The sequence below is a fragment of the Python bivittatus genome, unplaced genomic scaffold (genome assembly GCF_059951505.1).
Source record: "Python bivittatus isolate LINGU-HERP-01145 unplaced genomic scaffold, Pbiv_v1 ctg000840_np1212, whole genome shotgun sequence".
Lineage (NCBI taxonomy): Eukaryota > Metazoa > Chordata > Lepidosauria > Squamata > Pythonidae > Python > Python bivittatus.
The window spans coordinates 43,929,885-43,955,653 of NW_028277113.1; the positions used below are offsets into that span (position 1 = coordinate 43,929,885).

The window sequence follows — 25,769 nt, forward strand, 5'->3', positions numbered from 1 at the left end:
CCAGGTGCAGATATTGACAGAAGAAGACCTTGAATTTGAACTTTGAAGTGAGTGTCAGAGAAATCAATGTTTCTGGGCCTAAGAGACAAGCAGAAACTAATGGGATTTATTTCAATGCAGAAGAGGCAACACCTCCCATTCTCAGTATTTCTTGATTTGATTAATTGTATAGATTTAATTTCTCCTAAAATAAAGTATGTGACATGAAATATATCTTTGGTTACAATAGATATACTTTCTTTTGGTATTGGAGATTCAGTTCTGCCCTGTTTTCATAAATCTACTTACAGAATAGGAAGCTGCCTTATACTTAATGCATTTATCCTCAGGTGATCTTACACTGCTTAATAGTACAGATGTATAGATATACAGAGTTGTCTAATCTTGATGGCCTGATTGGGTCTTTTTGCAAGTAGTCTGATACAATCCTCCATAGCCTACTACTCTCCAAGGAAAAACCTAAACAGTTTTGATTTTCTTTTCTGGTAAAATACATGAAATTTTATAAGCAAAATACATTATTAAATTGCAGTGAAGTGCATCAACTTTTATAGAAAATGATGCAAGGATTTTCAAGCTAAGCTCTTCTTATTTTAAAAAGCATCTGTAAATTTATTTTGGGAAACCGTGTGATGTATTTTGCTGTAAACATTCTTTCCAGATTTCACACATATGTTGAGATTGTTTTATGGAAAGGACAGGACAACCATAAGGAAGAATGCATTTTTTGGAACACATTGTCATGAACTGAGCTGGAAATATATGAGATTAATTTATATGAATTTATAAATTGCTCACTAGGCCATCTTAGCAAGTGAATTCCATGCCAAAAACATAAGTAATCAGGATGAGAAAATGTGAATGAGGTGAAACTACTGTCAAAAGAATATTATCACCAAAATCTCACCACTCTACAGAGACACCGATTGCAGCAGTGATCACAAGACTCAGTCTGAGTTGAGGAAACATCTTTCAATTACTGATTCCCATCCACCCTTCCTCCTGCTCTCCTGCTTTGCCCAGACAACTTTTTTTTTTTTTAATAGCTGCCATGGTTCCACCCTTCAAAGTCTGACAACACTCTGAAAAATCGGATTGGGAATGGAGATTTGTGGAGGCTCAGAATTTGAACAGAATGAGTTCTAGCATGTCTGCCTAACTCCAGATAAATGATAGTATTACCAATTGTGTCTCTCCATTTGAAAGCTTAGCTTCAGCATAATCTGATGGATACTTAATTGGCTGAAGCTGTCTAGAAGTTCTTTAGAGGGATATTTTTGGATGCTGAATATTGAACATGTGACCATTTGCATGCAAAGAGCTATAAGTGTTCACTCAGTGGTGAAATCTTAGCCCCCTATGCATTTTACTGGAAGTAAATGTTACTGGAAGTAAATGTTCCAAGGGGAACTACCCAAAATCAATCAATTTCAAATTTTCCTATATTCAAAACTAAAGGCATAATAACTTATCTGCATAAGTTATTATGAATAACTCTGATAATTCATTGTTGGATAATACAGGGAATAAGTGGGCCATTGTCTTGGTTCTCTGGATTTATGCATAGAGCCCCTTATATGTTGCTTCTTTCCATTTTCCACCTAAATGTACAAAATATATTAATAACTTTTAAGTGGTGGTGTTGTTTTGCTAATATACTCCGGATGTTCTTGCTAAAGATTTGAAGTGGCTATGAATGGAAAATAATTCTGCATCTTTCTTTCTGCATGTTGTGGACATGTTAGAAATGTTTTTGGTTATATAAGATGCAGATATAAGAACCGTGGACAGTGATGGATGTGTAAGCATACTTATTGCTTGCAATAGTGAAATAAAATAGAAGACAGAAAGGAAACCTCTTATTGCATTGTGCTGACAGTAATGTTCTTAAGGTTAGCAAGTACTGACAGAATGTCTTGAATAAGCAGTGGCTGTATAGATTTCAGCTATCTGCCCCTTCAAAACACATCACATAACTTGGCACGTATCAGCACAGCTGCAATTTGTGCTTAAGGTAGTTTGGGAACTGGAACAGCAGGTGAATTGAAGATAAAGCGCTTTACAGAGCTTTGTCAATGGCTACTCAGATGATACCTGCCACATCCTTTGGTTGTTTTCCAATAACTTTGGAAATTTGTACAAGTTAGAGATTCAGAACAGACTGTTCAGTACAAATAGATGCTTACGTACATGCAGCTGAATTTGTGGTTTTCATGTGTGTTTTTTTATATATGGGCAGATAGTCTGTTCTAATGGATGAAAATGTAATAGAAACACTCCAATGTACTCCTGATGAGCAGAATGAACAGCCTTGAATGTAAAGAACACTGCTTCTTTACACTCAAATCTTCTTTAAATGTGAAACTGCTGCTGAAGGGAATCTGAAACCATCTTTTGTGATGCAAGACCAGGAACTCACAAATAGGATATGAAATATGGTACAGTAATGAGGAAAAATTGCAACATGTCACTCAAATGTTCATCTTCAATCTTTTCAAGGAAGGAAAGGGATTATGAGATTGATGGTTGGGAGCTGGAAGGATTTTGGGAGTGGGGAGAGTTGCTGACTGTGGAATTTGGGCTGGTAGGAATTACTGAAGGAAAAAAGAGGAAGAGGACAAGTTCAGTTCCCAGGAGGGAAAAACAAAGCTATCAAAGGCATGCAGCCAGCCATGTTATCAGGTGGTCGCATTAAGGTTGTTCTTGTAGCAGCTATTGTTTGAGCCTATTTTCTTGGTTTCAGGGTGGTGGTCTATTAAAAGGTTATTCTGTAAAAGTTGCTCATTCAGACCTTACCTTCAGGAAGGCCCATTTCTCAATTCTGTCCACAGAACTCAGTGCTAACTCTGAATCTTTTTAAAAAAAGCTTTCCTGCTTTGCACTAGAGAGAAGGGGCTGCCTTCAAAGAGGTGGCCCCTCTTTGAGGAGAAAGGCTGCTCCCAAGACAGATGTGCTGGGAGTTGCCAGTTGGCCAGGGAGCCAGGAGGAAGGCTAGGGGAATGTGACCCAGCTCCTGTATGGCTCCACATTCGATAAAGTCACCTTGGCAGGTCCTGGGTGTTCTCAGCAGTCAATGTATGTGGAGAGGCAGATCAGTGAAATGTCATTCTTCCCACCACAAACAGAGAATTTTTTTACTCTGTCACCTAGAGAACAGATGCTGGGGAGCATTTAAAAGAAACAACTCAAAGGCCTATTCAAAATGCAACATGGCTAACAGAAACATCCATGTGTATGTGTGTGATATTTTGATTATATTCACCCATATTTAATTATTATTTTGGCATTAGACTGTTGATAAAACTAAAGTTAGTGTTATCGATAAGCGAAGTGATCAGTTTGTTTGACTAATTCCAGGCTTCTCTTCCCTTCATAAGCAATGCTTGCTTTGCTCTTGTTAAAAGCAAGAGGTTAAAAGCTTGGGAGGGACTTAAGAACATAAGAAATTACAAACAGGCTGGGCATTCATTTGCACATCATGCATAGTAGCAATTAGTAAGCTAACAGCAAATCATGGTTTTAAATAATACGCCAGAAACTAATGATGTTATGGTTTACCATAATATGTGAGCCCAGTAAAAAAAAAAAAAATCAAATAATATTTTGTATTTGCAGTGATCTCTACAATGAATGAAGACAAGAATTGTAGGTAGCTGGTAATTGATGTGTGTGTCTGTGTGAATCCTAGCATAATGACCCTCCCCCCAACTTCTAATGTATAGAAACAAAATATTTTAGCTATGCATTCTGATTACAAAAATGTTTTCATCTGCCCTGTGCTGGGCAAGTTGCCACTTGAATGATGGTGTTCTTTCTGACAAGCAGCTGCTCTTCACAAAGCCCATACTGCTAAGATAATAGGTCTGTTGGTAATGTCCCTTGCTCCATTGCCAAACTACAGTGCTACATGGACTATACATTACCATTTCTATGCCATTTACAGTATATTCCCAAAACATACAGATTTTTTTTTTTTTTTTTGCAAATAAATGTGTTACAGTGATTTAGAGTATCAGGACTACTTTTAACTGGGGGGAAAAATGAAATTCTCATTTTTTTTTCTTCTACAAAATCTCTCTCTCTCTCTCCTTTCTCCTCCCACCTTTTCTTTTCTAAAATGCTTTGGAAATGTTTGGTCCAGGGATGTCAGCTAGAACCATGCAACATGTTGCTCCCTGCATCTCCAGTCAACATCTGGGGCATTGTTCCAGTTTTCATCAGTGGACTAGGAGCAGGATAGTTTCCTTAATAGTTCTCATCCCACATAACAACTTTTTGTGTGAGAACTACTGTATTCCTTCAAGATGTATTGTAAAATATTGTTGTCTTCAATGTTAGACTATTTTTATATACGTATTTATTTTAAAACTTTCCAGAATACAGTTGACCTAATTTTTAAGCTATTTCTCTATTTCCTGAGACATTTTGAATGCATTTGTTGGAAAAATAGTATACATGAATGAAAAGAACAGCATGGAAGGCAGGTACTCTACTCCTCATGTGATCAGATAGAAAATATGCCATTACCATTTACCAGTTTCCACTGCATAACAACTTTACATCTTACTTCAGCTAGGTATCTTTCATCAAAAGATAATAAAGAAGTGGATAATGCTATTCAGCTCCAATGCAGGTTTACAAGAAGTCTTTTGCGTAGTTATTCATCCAATCTGCTGTCTTTGGCATAATGTATTATCAGTGACATTACCACAATTATAGGTCCCCACTCCAATATTTCCTTTGGTCATTTCATTTCATTTAACTGCTTTGAAATAGTGTAATAACATTGTATTGTCGAAGGCTTTCACGGCCGGCATATGATGGCTGGTGTGGGTCTTCCGGGCCGTGTGGCCGTGTTCTGGAAGTTTTGTTTCCTAACGTTTCGCCAGCACCTCTGACCGGCATCTTCAGAGTGCAGGAGCACAGACAGGAGCAGTTCTCTCTGTGCCCAGGGTGATGTGACCCTTTTGTGGGTATTTATAGAGATCTGATTGGGGGGAAGGGGGATTGGGGGGGGGGTTGGGTTACTGAGTGGCTGCTTGTTTTGGTATCAGCATCTGTGTGTATCTTCCTGGGGATTAGGCAGGGTTTTTTCTTCTATTGAATTGTTAACGAGGGGCTGCTGGGGGTGATTAGCAAGTTCATTGTGTGAACTGTTCACATGTCCTGGTGGTTGAGCTGAGTTCGTTGACCTTTTGCAGGCTGTATTTTTCAGGATTGGTAGCCAGGTTTTGTTGATTTTTAGACTCTCCTCTTTTTTATTGAAGCTGTGCTGGTGTTTGTGAATCTCAATGGCTTCCCGGTATAGCCTGGTATAGTGGCTGTTGGTGTTGTCCAGTATCTCTGTGTTTTCAAATAGGATTTTGTGTCCAGTGTGCTTGAGAGCATGTTCAGCTACTGCAGATTTTTCTGGTTGCTGTAGTCTGCAGTGTCTTTCGTGTTCTTTTCTCCTGGTATGGATGCTGCGTTTTGTGGTCCCGATGTATACTTGCCCGCAACTGCATGGTATGCGGTATACTCCTGCGGTGGTGAGGGGATCCCTGTTGTCTTTTGCTGATTTTAGCACTTCTTGTACTTTTCTGGTGGGTCTGAAGATTGTTTGGAAATTGTGTTTTTCCATCAGTTTTCCCATGCGGTCTGTGGCCCCTGGTGCTGGCGAAACGTTAGGAAACAAAACTTCCAGAACACGGCCACACAGCCCGGAAGACCCACACCAGCCAGTGTAATAACATATTTGTTAAATATATTGTTTTTAGGGTTAATCCAGTAAAGCCAAGAAGTGTTTGATAATCTATCACTAAATATATTAACACCCTTTTCTTATCTGTTTTAATATTTTCCAGATTAAATTAAAGGATGTTGGAGAGCCATATAAAATCCGGATTGGCCATGACAACAGTGGAGCAGATCCCAGTTGGTATCTTAAGGAGATTAGATTTCAGAGAATGAATTTGCCATCTAAGCAAGAAATATGTTTTCCTGTCAACTGCTGGCTATCTGAAGACCAGGGAGATGGAGACACATGGAGAGAAATACCAATTAGGAAGCCTGAAACAGAACTTCTACCATGTATGTCTGGAATATATAATTCTTTTTATTCAGCTACATGTGTATTGTGTATTCGCCTCAATTAGATATATTTTATGATTCATCTTATAAAAGTGTTATGAAAGTAATGAAATAAGTGTAGGGGAACTTAAGATGTTAGGGAGTTATACTTTCCTACTATTGTTCAAAATAGTAAATAGTTCAAAATGTTTATTGTCCAGAAATAAATAAATGGGTTGCTTTAGCAACTTCTTCATCCTCACTGAAGCCCTTCATGAAAAATAGAAATTAATACACCCCCTTGTGTGGTACAGAGGGAATCTAGATTGTTACTTTTTCAGAACTGTTTTAATAAAATTTATTTGACAAGGAAAAATAGACAGTGACCTTTGGCAAGTTAAGATTACCTATGTTCTGTATGTGAGGAAAGAATTATTTGCATAGTCTTGCACACATTGAATGAAATAAGAATGTAAATGACATTAGCAAATGAATTAGAATATAATAATGGCACATGTTAGGAGGAGCTGTGCAATCAGCCTGGCCAATGTTATTTAATCTGACTTACTATATCTAAAAATATTCACAGACACAAAAACTTTAGGTTGGTTTTTTGATATACTGAACCATTGATAGAATCCAAGAACTGTAGTCTAAAAAGGGAAATGAAGGCTGCTAAAGGCAAGCAACTGCATTCTCAGTTTAGCATAGTAGACCTTGTTATTTACCTATACAGCATACCATTGGTAAAAGAGAACATAAAGTACCAGAAATAATGATAGAGCAGAATACATAACCTAAATAATGTATTCTAAAAAAGACAGAATAATGGAATTACAAAAGTATATGCTCTGAAAAATATTTGGAAGATGTTCTTTGGAATGTGCTTTGGAACATAAGTCAACTCATTAAAATAGCTGCATATTTTATGTGACATGTTAAAGCAGCCGTATCTTTTTCTAGTTCATGCTGAAGTCTGAATAAAGACACAGTTATTTTAAAGAGTTGCTATGTTTGCTCTCCCATGTGTTCCAGACCATCCCTTACAAATAATTTCCAAAGCAGGCACAGCCCTAGGGCCCAGCATTATACATCCAGCTACTGTAAGAGATGGGCATAAGCATTTTGCATCCAGAACAGAATATACCTATTTAACCCTTTTAAAGCCTTAGACTGGCATTGCTCAAAAATTTAAGATACAATTGCTGATGGCCAGACTGGGTTTATTCAGTAGTGATTCCTTTCTGATTTTGCTATACTTTATTGTCTTTTTTTTTTTTTTGTTACTTGACTTCTGTTCCATTTGCTTTTTTTAATGGTTTGCCATATGGACATTATTTTGATAAATTAATGCTATTTTATTTGTAAGTTATATTCTGACCTGAAAAGAGATATAAGTGGAGGTAGATTCTGACTGGAGATTATGGGAACTATAGGCCAACATAGCTGGAAGGCATTCAGTCAGGTTTAGTTTTGTTTTCCTTGGGCAATGCTTGGACATGAGAAAACAACCTGTCTAGAAACAAAATTATTTGTATGTCAACAGGATTTTTTTGGATGCAGCCAAGTAAAAAGTTTTCACAGTTTTTGTATAGGTATAGCATTTTTCCAAGTATAATATTTGTTTAGCTTTATTAATACTGGTGCTCTAATGGCATATTTATCTTTGGCATTCCTAGTACATTATGGTTATTAAAATATATTTGACAAATAAAAGTAAATGGAAACATTATATAGCTGTTAGACACATCCTAAATTTGTACATTTATGACTTCAAATTACTTATTGATTTTTGGCTCATTTAAATTGAACATCAATAGACACTCAACCCAACTATGGATTTTTGCTACTATTTTTTAGCATCACAGAGAATAAAATTTTTGGCCATCTGCATTTCCAATTGTAAAAGGTTAATTGTATAGAAGCTCAGAAACAGCCACTTTATGTAGGTGTTATATCAAAGGAGACAAATTATATAAGATATCCTATTACAATCCAATATAAATTTCTGAGTAATCAGAACTCTTTTGCCACCAATTCATTCACTAAGTTTAAAAAGTTGTTTTGTCAGAAATATGAACTAGAAGAAGAAAGTATGTTGTACGTTTACCTTCAGTTTAGGAATTAGCAATCCTTTAACTAAGGCTTCATGTTGCCTCTGAATTTCACTACCTCACTTTGTAGACACTGTTACCATGTATTCTATCAGAACTGAACCATAAAACCACACTTTGATTTTTCTCCATTTGCTGTATGAATGATTCAACCTGTCTCCATATGGTAGCAGTTCCTTTTTAACCTAATATTTAACCTCCTTCATATTCCTTTGCATCTTATTTCATGATATTAGTAGTTTATGCAAATACCACTGAATTATATTTTCTCCAGATTCCTTGCCCACCTCCCCCATCTACTTTTCCCCAGATCTGTCCATTTAATGTTGCTTATAATTCTACCTGTATTATGGGATTTGCACCCTCTCATCAAGCCTTTATTTATACATTTATTAATATAAAATGTCTATACTACATACTTCAAAGACTCCAGATAGTTCACGGTAACAATAAAACCAAGAAATAAAGCCCCACCCTAATAGAAACAATCCTTCCAAATACACATTGATTGTCAGCCCCAGCCCAAGAACAACAGTGAAACAGTCCAGTTCAGTTCCTTTATTTGCTTACACCGTATAGGCAGAATCTCGCCAGACTAAATCTATACTACAGCAACTAGTGGATACACTCTTGGAGATTCCAGGGAATGGCTATCCTGAACCTCTTATGCTTCCCACACTCCCCCTGCGGACTGTGTTGTCTTTTGTCTCTTTTCTCTTCCTGGAATACACCCCCTCCTTCCTGATAGCCTTGCTCTCTGTTGCTATCCACCATTATCAATCATGTTTATGTTCATTCTGTATTTTTCAGCATCCATTAATCTTTGACCTTCTGCTAGTTTTACCACACATACTATTTAAGTAACCCATTCCCACTTCATTCAACTTGTTTCTGTCTGAATCTGAAGAAGCTGCTCCAGCTGAACCTGTGAAATGTCAGCCTCAGGAGACAGGAACTCAAGAATCACATGAGGCTGATCAAACACAGGCGCCACCTGCACAGCCAGATGAGGATGACGTAAAGCCGGCCAGCCTCCACCAAGTAGAGAAGAGAGCAGACACATTCCATGAGACTTCTTGCCAAGCAAGGGAGTAAGTCTCTTAATTAATGACAGCTGACTGCAGCCTGATTTAAGACGCAGCTCTGACCCACCTTCCCTTTACTGGAAACAATGTCTGATTTCTGGGTCTTGGCTGACACTCGTGTGTGGATTCCATTTGTGTAAGAAACCTTGAACCTCTGGGCTGACTGACAACTCTGACCTGGCTCTTGGAATCCTGGGTTGGATTTGCACTCTTCTTCTGGGTGCTCCTTTTAAATCCAATTCTTCAGGCAAGCTCCTGTTTTGTTTACATTCTTTACTGCTTATCTCTTCAGACTTGAAGTAAAATTGCTATCTCCGTAGCAACTGTGTTTGGGTTGAAACCTGAAGCAGGACAGTTTCTTCTAACATTCTCAATTCTAATTTTCATATAAGAAAGTGGGCAAAAGTATGCTTGTATGCAGAACAGGTTTTGCTTCTTTTGACAAACATTCATTCCTCATGATAGATCACATGCTATCTTACCTTTCTACTGTGCAAGCATTCTCATGTCTAAAAATATATCCATCTTTAGTAACCCTTCTACAAAGGTATATGAATTCATCTACTTGGTCTATCATTCTTTCATTTATGAATAACTTGCAATCATGTGTACTATTTTCCCAGAAAATGCATTACTTTTGTTTTTGATATTTAATTTTCAATCCTATAGTTTTTGTTACATCACATAATCTGTGTAACATTTCCTCTGCAGACACTCCAGAAAAAAACAGAGCTTCTGCTGAAAATGCCTACTTCTGTCTCAATGAAGGGAATATTTAACAGACATATTCTGCTTTATTCAGTGGCATTTGCTTCAGTTTTACTCTTCAACATGTTAGCACCATTCCCCTATATATCTCTAAAGTTCTCCTTCCAGCATTCCCTTACTTCAGTTTCATCCCAAATTCATCACTTAAATATTTAATTCCATTCAATCTGTTGGAAGCTCCTCATTTAGACTGCTTTACCCAATTTGAAAACAATTTTTTTCTATCAAAATTCTTGGTAGTTTCTCTTCTTCTTTTAATTGTTCCTTCCTCTCTTTGGCTATATTATTTACAATGATCCTTCCTCTCATTATACATACCTTTTGCTTTTTATCATTTTGGCATCATTTTCTTCTTTTTTTTCCCCCTCATCCACAGCATCTTTCACTTCATCATACCAGCATGCATCCATTTTCATATTTTCCATTAGGGTAACTCTGTGCACTTCCGTGTTGTTCTATTCCAAGCAGCTCCTACCTCCCTTTTCCTTACATTCCTTTTCCATTTATTCTATTGGAAGATTTAATACATTTTCTAATATTCTTATGCACGATCATACTATATCTTCCAGTGGTCATACGACTTTCACTTCTGTTTGTTTCACTTTTTTCCCTTTTCTTCCATACCCCTTTTCCCCCAAGATCCAAGGTTACAATTGGTTCTGTGCACAATTATTTTTGGAATGCTAAATGGCAACAACTGCAGTGAAAAAAAAGTATATGGAAACCTTTCCAGGCTGAGTAAATTTGAACAAAAAAGTTAATATTGCAGGCAGAACTTTTCTAGCGCCCTTCAGAATGGAAGGCTAGTTTAGCAAGATACAAATTCGAAAAGTTGTGGTTCACTAGTATGTGTGAACACAGGCAATGGCAAAAGAAATTAGATACTTGTAGAATATCATGGGCCTATGTGAAGGTTCATCTCAACCCTTGAACTGCTGGCAGCAAGCAGAGCTTGAGAATAAATTCTTTATTTTCATCAGTATTTCTTCCATGCTGTTAGTTTTCCTTGTTCCAGTTATAGATACTATCTATTCTTCCTTGGATGTTTTGACTCAGGAATATAAAGGTACTATGCCTGTGTGATATAACAGCTTAATTAAAGCCTACCTCTTAGCACCACAAATATTCAAATCTCATATATTTCAAAAAACATTCCCTCTCCCCAGGAAGCACCATCTTGATTGCATTAATTAAACTTGTTTAATTTCTGCTTGTTTATATTGCTTGATCCTGGGTATTTCCAGAGAGTAAGTGAATGTAGCTATTCAAACTAATTTCTGCATGCTAGAAGTAATATCTTCAGAGTTTTGTTTGAGTCAGTAAATTGTATTTTCCTACATTATTTCCCATTTGATGGAAGCTATGACAATTCCCTGTACACTGCAGTTTGATGTTAATTTAATGCCACCATATTCAAGGTACAATGGCTTCAAATTGCTGCAGAAAAGCAGAAAATCCAGCCCTGAAGGATGGTTGTAATACCTTACATATTACCATGCATTATTGCTATACAAATTATAGTACTTCTTTCCCTTGCTGGTACATAAAGGTTTGGAAAGGGTTTGGAGTTTTATGTAGCAAAGTTTAAGCCATGGGGAAGATAGCTAGAGACCCAGAGACCTATTGCCAATCCTATAAGCAGCTAATTTAGTGGACATTACATCCTGAAATAACAAAGTTGCTCCAATCAGCAAAGCAAAAGGAAGCTTTCTTAGAATATTTATGCTTTATTTAAACCCTTAGAACTTGTGTCCCACCCTTTGATCTCTACGCGTTAAACAGAAAATATAAACTGAATTCCATGCATGCGTAATGAAAATTCTTGTATGTTATTCTTAATCCAATATGAAAATCTCAATGTTTTATAAGCAGTATTGGTATGCACAACTGTAATAAACTAAGCCACAATTTATATAGTTAACCCAATTTTCTTGGAGCGCACAACACACTGAATTGTTAAGCAAGCACTGCAGAGTTTCATATACCAGGCTAATAAGTAGTTAGCTGGTTTGAGATTCAGTGAGTCCTACAAGCGCAGCCTTTATTTTATAAGTTCTGTCGCCACAGCTAGTGTGGCCTTAACTAGAAGCAGAGTGCCTTGCCTAAAGCTGAAATACTATTTTGGGATCTAATGTTACATTACCCTGAGCATAACCCAGAGCATATTTTGCAGAAAGGGAAAGAGTCCCTTTCTGTAAAATAACAACAAAGCATAACCTTTCAAACCATGGTGAAATATATGCAGAATGAGGAATGCCATTTGTTTAAATTACAGTTTTTATAAGTAGAATAAACAGGCCTATATTATGTGAGAGGCTGTTTGTTTGCTTATCCTGTAAATGACCAGGCATATAATTTTTGTCTTGGCCTGAAATCATGACTTTTGATGACTTGATTGATAATACTTTGTGAAGTGGACTACTGCTTCCCTGTTTTCTGCTTCCCTGGTGAGAATCATATTTTTTGTTGTTTGTGCTGCTGCAGTTTAGTAATTTCACAGGTCTGAAGTAGCAGAACAAATCCATTATGCCACATGTTTTTAAAAGTGTTATGCAATAAAAGTGTGATAAGCTTAAGAACTGTCATGTTAAAAATTAGTCATTCAGTTCCTTGAAGTTTTCAAAACTGGAAAAAGCTGAGATCTGTGGATCAACCTAGCCTATGGATTATATCTGCCAATTTGCTAGTATGTTGCCAATATGTGCCTAGATTGAAAGGACTTGTATCTGTTCCCATTGTCATATGGGTAATCTCTGCAGGATTATTATTTATCATATTTTTATACTGTTTCCTATGTTTAGGAAATCTCACAATAGGTATGCGCTAATATGTTGGGGCAACCCTTTTCTAAGGCCAGCATCTGAATTTTGGTTATTCAAGAGAGAAATGGAGAATCAACCACAAAGAATGACCAAGCACACAATCTCAGTTATGGATACCCCAGCTCAGGATGGCTAGCCTTTGTGTTAAGAATCCATTCCCTATCTTTGATCACACATATACTCAGATGTTTTAGTCTTAACATTGAATGGATATCCAATATACTATGATCAGTGTAAAAAAAGCTGCCCTCAGGATAAAAATCTGTCACCATACCCAAACTGCACTTGGAGTTGTCAGACTTATAAACCCAGTGGTTGAGAGCCTCTCACTGCCATTCTACGATGACCGCCTATGAAATGCATGTGTTCATCAACTAGAGAGAGAGCTAGTTGATGAACACATGCATTACTTTCTTCCCATTTTGCCTAACCTTTCAAAGGCAATGTATATTACCCACTACTTGTTTATTAATGAATCGTGTATTTTATTATCAACTTCACTGTGACAGCTGTTGTTTATTGAATCCTGTCAGTGTGTACCGAACAGAGAGTAAAAGATTTAAAATCTTGCATGTTTCCAAAAATTAGTTTTTAAATGTCTGCCTGCATCCTGGGGTTGGGCTTCTACGTTAAGCTTTACTGTTTAGTAGCCAGCTGCTTTCAGAATTACTTCCTCCTAAAAATGGATGTTTAAAATTACACATTTAATAGGATGCTGGTTGTTCTCAGGAACTTTAACAATATATTTTGATGCTTTAAAAGACTCACAATTCCTCTATCTACCTCTCTATCTGAATTGTGAGTCTTTTAAAGCATCAAAATATATTTGCTGAAGTTCCTGAGTACAACCAGCATCCTATTCAATGTGTGATTTTAAGCATCCATTTTAAGCATCCATCCATCCATCCACCCATCCATACATACACATATATTTCTGAACTAACTCTGAATCAGCATCATCAGCATCTATAAAGCTGGGTCCCCAACATGAAACTGATGGACACCAATGTGCCTGCAGATCCAGCCAATTCATTAATGCTTGCCTTTCTCTTTCCCTTGCTGAATTTTTGTTTTGTTTTGTGATTGACACATTGGTTCTAGTATATTCTGTGGATTTTTTCCCTTTTTTCCCAATGAGTAAAAATACATGTTTTGGCCTGCTCAAATGACATGCTTGCCTGATGTTGCTCTATTGTGAAGCTAGCTTTTGTAAGCTGCCAATTAACTGGTAATTAGAAGTGGGCAGGATTCCTATATAAACAATTATATATTCAACATTATATCCAAGTATCTGATAATCGGACATGACTGAATGAAATGATTGAATGAAATAAATCAACATTCTAAGTTGCTCTAGTCCTAAGGGTCAAGTTAGTATGAATACCTGCTGAGCAATGAACAGGATAAAAATGCACACAAATAATACATTTTGTCTCCATTTCAGTGATAGTCTACAAGATCAGTGTATACACTGGGACACACCCAGGCGCAGAAACTAATTCTAATGTATACATCACTATCTTTGGAAATCAAGGGGATTCTGGAAAACGGAAACTTCAGAAGTCAAGCACTAATGAAGTCAAATTTCAGTGTGGTCAGGTAAAGAAAAATATACAAAATGTGATTGGAATCAATAACTAATTGTCAATGCAACTGCGTTAATGATTCAGATAATCTTAAGTTATGAAGCTAGGACAGCATATTAAATTTAATGTTAGCTAAAACCAAGCATGATATTCAAACAGATTTTCTGAATTGTGTAGAAACATGTGTCTACATGAACAGTCCCCATTCCTTTAATCCGTGCATAAGGGCATGCATGTACATGTATACATATATACCAAAAACAAGGACAATTTGTGACTTCATTAAACAGAAGTTGCTTGGTCCTTCTTCCTAGCACAGTTTGCATTTCTCTCTTTTTCTTCACCATAGACACAGGCACAATGATGTAAGAATGAGGGCAGAGGGCAGGACACTGCCTCACTGGCCAGCTAGAGGAAATGCTGGCCGGCAAACCGAGAACTCTGGGCATGGAAAGAATGCCAATGAGGAGGATGCTTGCAAAAAGGAGTAAGGCTGTTTCAGAAGGTTCTGAGAGTGGAGGTGGCGGCTATGTGGATCTGCCTTGAATTCAAGCAGGATGGGGAGGTCAGAAATGAAGGGCCAGAATGCACTTCCCTGGTTCTTCTTCCAGTGACAATATCTGATTTCATAAGAGAAATAGGTCCCACCAATTTCTACTTATCAGAAATTTTAGAAAAAGGCTGCTTAGCATACCCAGGCTTGGGCGTTTCCTCCTGAGGGAGGCTGATCTTTTATTTAAGCAATGTTTGGCCTGACAAATGACTGACGTCTTTCTGTTGTGCTGTGTTCTAAATTTAATTATGCTTTTGATTGTCTGCCATTAGATCTGCTCTTATTTGATTTGTTTTCATGACTTTTTAATTATGTGGTGTGGTTTGGTTAGTTCATTGTAGATGTTCTTACTGTCAGCTGCCTTGAGGGATTATTATTGTTGCTATTGTTACTGTTATTGAAAGAAAAGCATATATATGTGACTAAGTAAGAAAGGGCCCATGATTGAGGCAGGCTGGAACTGTTGTCTGAAATCTCCAGTTACTTTAGCAAGCGGGTTGTTTAGCCTTCAGAATTGGAAGCTGCTTTGTGCACCTCCATTTTTAATCAGCATAGGTTCTTAGATAGGCTTAATATTGTATTTTTAAAAAGGTTTCCAAAACTTTTTCACCAAGCCCAGCTGCTGGAAGACTTAAATATTCTACTAGAGGAAGCATGTAAGCTCCTCTAGATTCTTGGCCTTGGCTTAGCTTTCGTCTATTGCTAGTAGCAATAATATAATACTACCTTTCCTCTTTTGTTCAAAGGCAAGTAGGTAGCATTTAACTCCTAGTTTGATGCTATGAAGCATGTAGCAAGGAAGAAGCAATAGAACATTCTAGTAGGAAAAGTGCTTGTTTCTTTTGTAATAAAAGAGAGGATAAAAGAGAGGGGAAAAGTACATGCCTGGAAAATGAATCCCAAGAACAAAATGGTATGCTATACTGAAAAATTAGACTATTGAAAAGTTATTATGAAAAACCTGTTTAAAAATCCTTGAGATGGAATCTGTTAAGTAATTTATGCATATTTTACACTGTAGCAGTTTCTAACAGTATATTTGCACAATGAGTATGCATTATGCACCAAATAATAGTGTGTGCTTTATATCTATCTTTCCAAAGTCTGCTATTCATTTTGGATAAATTTTGGATTGTACTGGTTTCCTCAACTTTTTGTGGTTCTTGTTGTTATTTTACAGACTGATGTGTTCTCTGTGACGGCTGTATCACTTGGAGTTCTGCATAAAATTCTCATTAGCCATGATGGAATTGGTCCAGGTAGAATTTATTTCCCATTGATGGATAATTTTCACAATCTCTTTTAAAATGAATGTCCATTTTCTTATGTCTCATTCCACATTTGAAGTTCAGGCAAGTATGTTTTTTTTCTTGCAGGAACATTGAGCTTGTATGTTTTAGGTAATAACATATTTTATAAAGATACTAAATCTATGGGAGAATGTTAGCAGTGGAAAGTCTGTCCATCAGCTTTCATTTTATCTGATTTTACATCTCTATTGCATTTTTTCCTAATTTTTGGTTCATATAATGTATAGAAGCAAATGTGCTGCTTTTCTTTCAGGTCTCACAATAAGCACTGTGATGACTTTATTTCTACTTTCTCTTCTCTCCCATTTAGTAATGAGTACATGTAATCCACTAATTCATTATTGCCTCTTGCTTCTAGCATATACAAACAACATCAGCCTTACTAAACCTGGTACTTTCCAGATGCTCTGGGATTTATAATTTCAGAACATCTGGACAGCATGAAATTGGAGAAGCTGCATTAGGCTGCCTCTTGAAATATTGCAAGAGCCTTCCCCAGGTACTGAAATACAAATATCACTGGTTGTAACTTCCTTGCTGTTTAAGAATAACTGGAGATGTAATTCAACACATCTCGAAAGTATCAAAACTGAGGAAGGCTGAATTGCAGGTATATTTATAGTGGATAAGAGGCAAACATATTTATCCCATAAAATGTGTATTGCATCTTATTCTTCAAAAATTATATGGAATTTCTATGTTATCACTTATAAACTAAATATCACACAGTCAAGACAGAAGTGGCTGTTCTAGTCATCCCACACTATGCCTGTTATCATTGAATTGCAGGTAGCGGATGGTTCCTCCAAAAGATTGTTATCAGATTTCAGGAGGGAGCAGAAAGTAAAAAAGAAGTAATTGAGTTTCTTTGTAACAGGTAAGTAATTAATGAATGCCAGCGGTTTTAAATTGTGTCTTAAAAAGCCCTGAAGTTTTTTGGAGGTTGTATTGGTGTTTTTCAGTGAACATTTAGTCATAACACACAAAGTTCCCTTAACAATAGCATGTCTGTTACCAGTTATTATCTGTCTTCCTGCAATGTGCTGCTGCAAGATATTTTATTTATTTATTAGATATATATTCCACCTTTCATTCCTGGGCTCAGAGTAGCATATATAGCTTTTCCTTCTCATGCTTTTTTTTTTTTTTTTTGCACTCACCTTAGCAATCTTCCAAGGTTGAAGGTGGTCCTGATCTTGGGTTCTTTGAATTCCAGTCCAAGACCTTAACCGCCACCCTGCATTAGATATCTCCGTTTTAGTCATGTTTTGTGTTCGTATGATGGGATCAAGAAATATAACCAGTCTGGTATGTGCCGTACTCAGACTGAGTACATATCATAGTATCACAGATTGTAATTGCTGAAAGATCACCAAGCCCTACTTCCAGGTCAGTGCAGGCATCCTTCGCTGCAGAATCCCCAACAGATGACCATCCAGCCTTACTTTAAACGCCTTCAGCTAGGAAAAGTCCACCACTCCCAAGTGATTTTATTCCACTGTTGGACAGCTCTTTCCATGAGGAATTTTTTTCCTTATGTCCAGACAAAATCTGTTTTCTTGTAATTTAATCCCCATTTAATTCCTTGTCCTGTCTTCTGGATCAACTGTGATCAACTTTTTGCTCTGTCTTATTTGACAACCATTCAGACAGCTATCATATATCTTCAGAGTCTTCTTTTTTCCAGAGTAAACTTACTCTGTGCATCCAACTGTTTGTTGAAAGTTTGTCATTCCAGGCCTTGTATCATCTTAATAGCTCTCCTCTGGATACATTCCAGTCATTATAGTTCCTAACAAAGTGGCACATATTTCTAGATGAGGTCTGACCAGTACAACATAGGAAGGAAAGATGGCTTATTTTAAATCTGACACTTTACTTCTGTTGATGCAGCCTAGGAATGCATTTGCATTTTTTGCAGCTGCATTAGATTATGGCTCATGTTCAGCTTATGATCCAATCAGGCCCCCAGATCCTTTCATATGTACTACTGTCCACTGTGCTGCTCCTATTCTATGCTCATTCCTTTGATATTTTTTTTCTCCTTTCCAAATGTTGGACTTTGCATTTTTCCTCTTGAAATTCCTCTTGTTTCTTCCCATTGTTCCAGCTTGCCAATAGCCTCCTTCATTTTTATATGGTCCTCTGTTTGCTGTTCCCCGCTATCTTCATGCCATCCCCAAATTTGATAATCATTTTTTCTAACCTCTCATCTCAGTCATTTATAAATATGTCACAGAAGTGTAGAATAGAGCCCTTTTTTTATGCCACATTATGCTGCTTTTCGGCTTGATGTATAGACACTTGATGGATATGATTGTCCAACCTGCTCTGTATCCATCTAATGACAGTATATGATAGCCCACATTTTGCATGTTCGCTATTAGAATCTCATGGAAGATTTTGTCAAACGCTTTGCTAAAGTCAACATATACTATATCCACTACATTTCTCTGGTTAAGTAAACTGGCTACTTTATGAAAAAAGATCAAGTTTATTTGGCATGATTTATTCTTGATACAAACTCTGCTGGTTTCTGCCAAGCCATGCATGCTTTTCTAAATGGTCACAAATTAGCTGCTTAATAATTTGTTCCAGAGTTTTGCTAATTATCAGTCAAGATGACCAATCTGTAATTTCTCAGGTCCTCCTTTTTCCCTTTTTCAAAGTAGGAAAAACACCTGCCTTTCTCCATGATTTCTCAATGATCACAGAAAGATGCTCTGAGGTAAAATCCAAAAGCTCCTTCAAGACTCTCAAATGCAGTTGGTCTGGTTTTGAAGTCTTAAACTCATTCAAGGTAGTAGGTGCTCCTGGACATTTCTTTACTTAACTTGGGTTGCAACTCTCTCCTTGCGTCAGTTCTGCTTTGAACTATTTGGGGAAAAGACCAAGGCAAGGTAGGAGTGGAGGAGCTCTGCTATCTTCCCATCACCAGTTACTATTCTGTCACCCCACCTAGCATTGGGTCCACTCTTTTCTTTTTCTTCCTTTTATTATGCTAGCATGGAGTTGATATGTATAGATTCCTCAAAGCAGAGGGATATATGGTCAAGTCAACTTTAAGCAGAGCAGGTTAGATGAAGAATCACACATCCAAAATGTTTTTCTTTTCTGGATTTGGTGATTAACTTCAGCACATCCATCACTATACCTGACTCAGATGTGAAAAAGAAATATATTTTTGTTCCAGTAGCATATTGGTGACACCTCTCTCCAACCCTTATATAGACTTGAGTGACTTCATGTGGACATTAAGAAGCATGGAAGACAAATAAAATCTTCTAGAACCCCATGATGTAAATTATATAGATCTGAGTAGATCCCTTTTAGTACCATCTGCTGCAAATAGGACATATGAGTACAGATACCATGGCATGACAACTTGAGAGAATTCCTCTCCCATTACAAACCTGCCTGGCCATTTGAATCAGCAAAGGAGGTCCTTTGAAGATGCTTCTGATATTAGAGACCCATTGTTGTACTGTTCCAGATTATGAAACACATTCCTTTGGAAACTGAATTGTCCTTCCTCCTCGGCATTGAGAGAATGAGTACAGATGCATATTTTTTTCACTATTGTTTTTAAGTTTTAATTTAAATAACTACTAATTTTAATTTGTTGGTTTTTTAAAAAAATTGTTAGTTATCCTGAGTACTCTTTTGAGTAGAAAGGTGAGATATGAATCAAATAAATCAGTACATAAATAAAATGTTTTCATTAGTGACATAATTCCTCCAAATTAAGTTGAGCAGGAAAAGAGAACTTGTTCCCCACCCATATTGCTAGCAGCACCAATCTATGTGGCAAATGATAGGGAATACTGAGAGTTATAATTTATTAAGAAATATTTGCAAGGCCATAAATTCCTCACTCCTGAAATAAAGCTTTTTTTGTGTATCTTAAATAAGATTTAATGATTGATAGTTTGAAAGTTCATTAAAAGGGATAAAATATATAGTGTTTGCTTTACTAAGCCTTACTTAGTGGTTTTACTATAATTGCTGTCTTTTTCCCATGGAAGATGGTTAGATGAGCACCAAGATGATGGGAAGACTGAGAGAGAGCTAATTGCCAGAAGTAAGTATTGAAAATAGAGATCACTTGTACAGTAATTATATCCAAACTATCAAATTACTAATTAAATGCAAGGATATAGCATCTTCTAATAAATAAAAATTTTGATTTTTTTTTAATTTCAGAAAATAGCAATGCATCAATGGCATATACTAAGGGTAAGCTGTGCATTACATTCTCTTCCTATGCTGTTAATTTTGCTGCTTGAAGTGTAATACCATTACAGTGTTAAATGGACAAATAAAAAGTATATTTTTCATGTAATCATTCATAAGTATCTGACAAATGTAAATGCAGACTTACAGATTATGATTCATGGATGGGGCATGTTAAGTGACTGAGATTCAAGTTTTCTCACTAAGCTTTACCCCCCCCCCCTTTTGATCTTTACTATTCTATTCTAAAATGAGTCAGAGGTTCCTCTGAGACTAGATGCAAGACTTGTTTTGTTGATGCCAGCATCACCATCCTTCATAAACGGGGACAGCTCCCCCAGCAAGCAAGTGGGAACAGATTGTGAAATGACAGCAAAAGTAGTTTCAGACCGAAGTTCAGCAGGATATTCTCAGAACATTCAGAAATGTGAAGACTAAATATCATGCAGAGAGATCCCTGCCATAGGAACCCATTTGCAGCCAGTTAAATCTCTTCACCTACTGCTATTGCTCCAATGACATTCCCTTCTCCTTAGATGTCAGTTTCCTTGACCCCCTTGTTTCATCAGAGTATGCTATAACATGTGCTGCAGTGTTACTATTGCACTAATTTCATTATTTTGAAAGTATATGGCAGCCTGCCCTAAGGTAATCACACACTTGAAGTTTGAGGATTACAGTTCCAGAATTCCCAGACAACATGCTTACTGAAAATGCAGAGTTCCTTCACATTACATTAGTAATTGAAGTACTCCTGGGTTGGATCTATATCCACACAATCACACCCTAATATTGGTGTTGAGCTGCAGAGCTGCTCAACATACCATACAGTGGGTGCAGAGGAAATCCCTGCAGGGACAGTTCTCACCTGCAAAAACTGAGTGAATTACTCATGCCCTGCTGAAATTATTATTCTACTGTCTGGTTCCTTGCTTTTCCCCTCTTCCTGCTGGATTCAGATGCCGTGCTGTCATTTCTGACTTCTTTTTTAAATGGAAAAAGGGGCAGCTTTCAAGATCCATCTCCATCTGTGGCTGGATGAATTGTGTTGACAACTGAGGATAAGATGGTAGTGTAGTTGTATAGATGCTGATTTCTATACTCCCCTATTAATCAGCTGGAGGGAGTACTTTTTGGCTGAGCCATGGATCTCTTTAGATTGCGAATGTTGGTGGTGACATTCTCAGATCACTGTGCATAAGTTTAGGATGATAAAACTGATAGCTGTGTAGAAATAGCCTGGATGTTCTAGAACCTAGAGGACTCTTGGACAAAAGAAACAAATGACATCATTTGTCTAGAAGAATCACCTTTCTCCATGTGATTCTGCTAGTGTTCTGAGGAGGCGTTGCTATATGTTCACTTGCTCATAGAGATACATATCAGAGCTGTTACATTTGGGGCTTTCTCTAGGGTGTCAGTAGTGATCACCTAAATATGTAAGGGGCTGAAAATGGGCAGAGGATGAAATATGCATACTAGCCCAGCCCCTGTTTTTATATCCTCCATACAATCATTGAGAGCTGAAGTTGTTTTCATGTTCCCTTGAATATGCCATATTGCACAAGGTGTATGCAAATATGAATAAAGCTCCCCCTCAGACTTCTGCCTGAATAAATGCAGGCCAGAAACAGTAGTTGCAGGACTGCATGTGTGACCCAATCTGCTATCAACTTGCAAGCCTTCCTGTAATCATGTGGAAATCTTAAAGGGTTTAAAGTCCTTAGGAATTATTCCAAGAAAGCTTCTTGGCTATGTCTCTGTTGAAGTTCCATAAGTTAGTCAACATGTTTTGCACAAAAAAAAAAAGGTTTTGCACAAAATGTTTGTGCAGAAAACAATTGGCCCCATGAAACTAATATTTCTACAACATGTGACATATATAGGTCTTTTTAAAGCTGTCTTCAGCTTTCTGAAATAGAGCTGTACTCATTCTGCATGATTGCTTAATTCAGGTAATGTAGACAGGTATATTGTTCACACGAACATGAATACAACCTGATTGTACACATACAGGCTGAAGGGAGTAGGGAATAGGGCTTCATATGCAGCCCATTCTTAACTTTCAACCCTTTGAATGTTCAAGGAAATGCCTAAACAGGGCTTTTTCCTGCTACCTTTTGCATCAGAACAGAGCTCTTGTGTGTTATTCAGATGTTTTGAAATAAAGCCATTTTTGTCCTATGTACTTTGCTGAACACACAGGTGATGCTATATTAAATACAATTGTGATGTTATAGCCCAACAACTTGAAGCTCTATGCTAATACAATAAAATCTCAAGTTTGAGTTCAATACTGATGTCCATACTGTATGTTCATACAGTCTTCTTGGCAATAATATAGAAATATTTACCTTGTCCTCTTTCAGGATGCCTTTTTAACTTCCTAGTCTAGTCCTGGTATTCCCTGGAGGCCTCCTATACAAGAATTATCCCAGCCTGGTTCTAGTTAGTTGCAGGAAAGTTCAGCTGGGTGTTGCCATATGCTGAGTTTATCAATAAGGGGCATGACAGCTTCAGGCCTAATGGACATCATGGAATGATCTGAGCATCTAAATCAACTATTTTCCTTTGATACAAAAAACAAAAACACCACAAATATTTCCAGCTTATAGATTTATTATTTAAATAAGTAAATCCTGGTTTGGGCTGAAAGCAATATATATTCTTGTTATCTTTCAAAAATCTATCATGCAATGATATTGCCTTGACGCTATATAGCAAGGTTTTTTGTTTTTGTTTTGTTTTTTAATTTTTATCCTGCCTTTTTTTTCATATACAACTTAAGGCAGCAAACATACCAATAATCCTTCCTTCTCCTATTTTCCCCACAACAACAACCCTGTGAGGTGAGCTGGGGTGAGAGTGACTGGCCCAAAGTCACCCAGCCGACTTTCATGCTTAAGGGAGGACTAGAACTAACAGTCTCCTGGTTTCTAGGCCAACACCTTAACCACTACACCAAACTGGCTCTAATTTATCTTTAAGACTGATTGAAGGCTTTGTATATTGGGACCAATGAAGCTAAGTTACTACAAGAACCACATATTCCATATCTGATTTACAGTAACAGGTCCAAATCCCTTGTGGTATATCCAAGAACTGGTTTGTTTCCCCAACAGGTTTGTAGTGATTGAGTCCAGTGACCCACCTGAGAAAAACATCAGTTTGCAATGGGAAGAAGGGGGGAGGGAAAACCTGTATGTAGAGAGTCCAAAATAGAAATGAAGAAAGCAGATGTCCTAAATAGGGTGTAAATAGAATGTGGAAATATCACAAGGCCACACAGTATACAGTTACTGTGGTTTTGTTTATAATTTATTAATCAACTACCCTACGAAAATGTAACTCTGTAGAAATGCATGGAGTGTTCCTTCTCATTCTCCCATAGCATTATATTGTGCAAGCTATGGATGATATGATCTCAATATCTGCAGCACTGATGAAATGCCTTATAATTGTAGCGATACAAACACCTTCACATTTTCCTCCCCAGTGTAACAGATACGATGCAATTTCATTCACAGGGCAGTGGAGAGTGGTGGTGAAAACTGGTCGTGATTCTCCAGAGCCACGGACATCTAAGAGAACTTTTGTGATTTATGGTTCAAAAGGCAAAAGTGATGATCTTCTCCTGCCTTCACAAAGCTTGGGATATGTGTGTTTCCAACCTGGAGCCACTGATGAATTCATTGTAAGTTATTGTTACACAAAGATTGAAGTGACAGCTTGCTCTAGGCAGAAAATAGGAATCCCGCTATAATGGGACCAAAAATCATCCCTTATTTATTAAGAAGAGCTGAAATATTATTTACATTTCTCTGCATGTTCCCCTTGTTCTTTTTCAAGGTACAAATACTTGTGAGGATACTTACAGCATGGAAAGCAGTACATGTCTAAAGTCATAAGCAACGAAGTCTGTGGAGATATTTGTTGCAAGATTCTGTCATGACCATACAGCCAATAATAATGACTAGCTCAGTGATAACGTTTTGGGAAGAAATAAGGAAACACCGTATTAAGAAAATGTGGTTTGCAAGTGTTAGGTGTAATTTAAGTGGCATAGCTTAGTTCACTGCAGATGCGCTTCCTGGCCGTTCTTTATTTTCTAAAGTTTCAGTCACTACAGGGGTATGATGAGAGCTGAGTTTGGGTCTCACCACTTAATCTCCCACAGTGCTCCAGAGTAGTACTATACTAGAAGTACTGAAGAAAATTAAATTGATGGCTCCCAGCCATCTAGTGCTGATTGGAGCATTGCTGCCAGTAGTCAGGACTCTCCCAAGAGACAGATAAATCTATTGTTTTGTTGTGGTTCAGTTTCTCATTTTTCAGACCATACCACTGTATCTCTATGTCTGCATCAGCTTTTGAATTTTGGGCAGACCATTTCCATGTAAGTTTGGACTCACGTGTAAACTTTCTGTGTCATCTTCTTTTTTTAAATATGTGTAACTTTGTATGTACCCTGGGCACTTATTTGCTAATCTCCCCTTACGTAATACATCTTCTATATACATTTTTGTAAATACTTTTGAGTTGTGAACATAATTCAATTCTTTTTGTGGCTTTGGATAAACGTAGATTTTAGCATGTAGATGCATCCTGGTTCATTTATAGATATTGGCAGGAAAAGTAGATAAATTCTTTTTTTAAAAGAAAAAAATCTGCTGGAATAAATGTTTCATTTAGCTGCCTGTATAGTGGGAGGTCTGCTGGTATAAAAAGGGCCTGTCCTGCCTCAGACTTGTTTTACACTAAAAAACAAGGAACTATCTTTGGATCTAGTTCATAGGTATGGTGTAAAAAAGTTCCCAAGTAAGTCTGACCATGAGGATCAACCCAAGGAAGCTTGCCGGAAGTGCCTTCCACTTATTATTATTGAATGTGTGCCTGCCTTTTTGTATATTCAAATACTCAAATTAATAAAAATACAGAGTATGAAATTTTAAAACAGTTCAATTAAAATTTAAATTAAAATCAGTCATTAAAATAATTAATTCAAATTTTATGATAGATATATAAAATATATTTTGCATATTTCCTATCTTTTCATCCAGTAAGATATTCTAGTTGACTACCAGGAATAAAATGAAAACAAAAACCTCAAACATATGTAAAATTCAGAAATATAAAAACATAATACAAGCATTTCCAAAGGCATGATTATGAGTCTTAATTCCTTTTCTTCAGGAGGAGAAAGAGACAAGGGAGCCCAGTGCATACATGTCCAGGGGAGTGCATTTCATA

At 37.0% G+C, this 25,769-nt stretch overlaps 1 protein-coding gene across 1 annotated transcript in view; it reads left to right on the forward strand.

The window, feature by feature from the left end:
* Positions 1 to 25,769, forward strand: part of RP1 (RP1 axonemal microtubule associated) — a 194,824-nt gene that overhangs the window by 77,566 nt on the left and 91,489 nt on the right. The window contains exons 25-31 of the mRNA XM_088130611.1: positions 5,844 to 6,069; positions 14,282 to 14,436; positions 16,157 to 16,235; positions 17,076 to 17,163; positions 20,312 to 20,367; positions 20,490 to 20,522; positions 24,047 to 24,213. Of these exons, the coding sequence (XP_087986737.1) occupies positions 5,844 to 6,069; positions 14,282 to 14,436; positions 16,157 to 16,235; positions 17,076 to 17,163; positions 20,312 to 20,367; positions 20,490 to 20,522; positions 24,047 to 24,213 (804 nt within the window). The remainder of the gene's footprint in view (positions 1 to 5,843; positions 6,070 to 14,281; positions 14,437 to 16,156; positions 16,236 to 17,075; positions 17,164 to 20,311; positions 20,368 to 20,489; positions 20,523 to 24,046; positions 24,214 to 25,769) is intronic.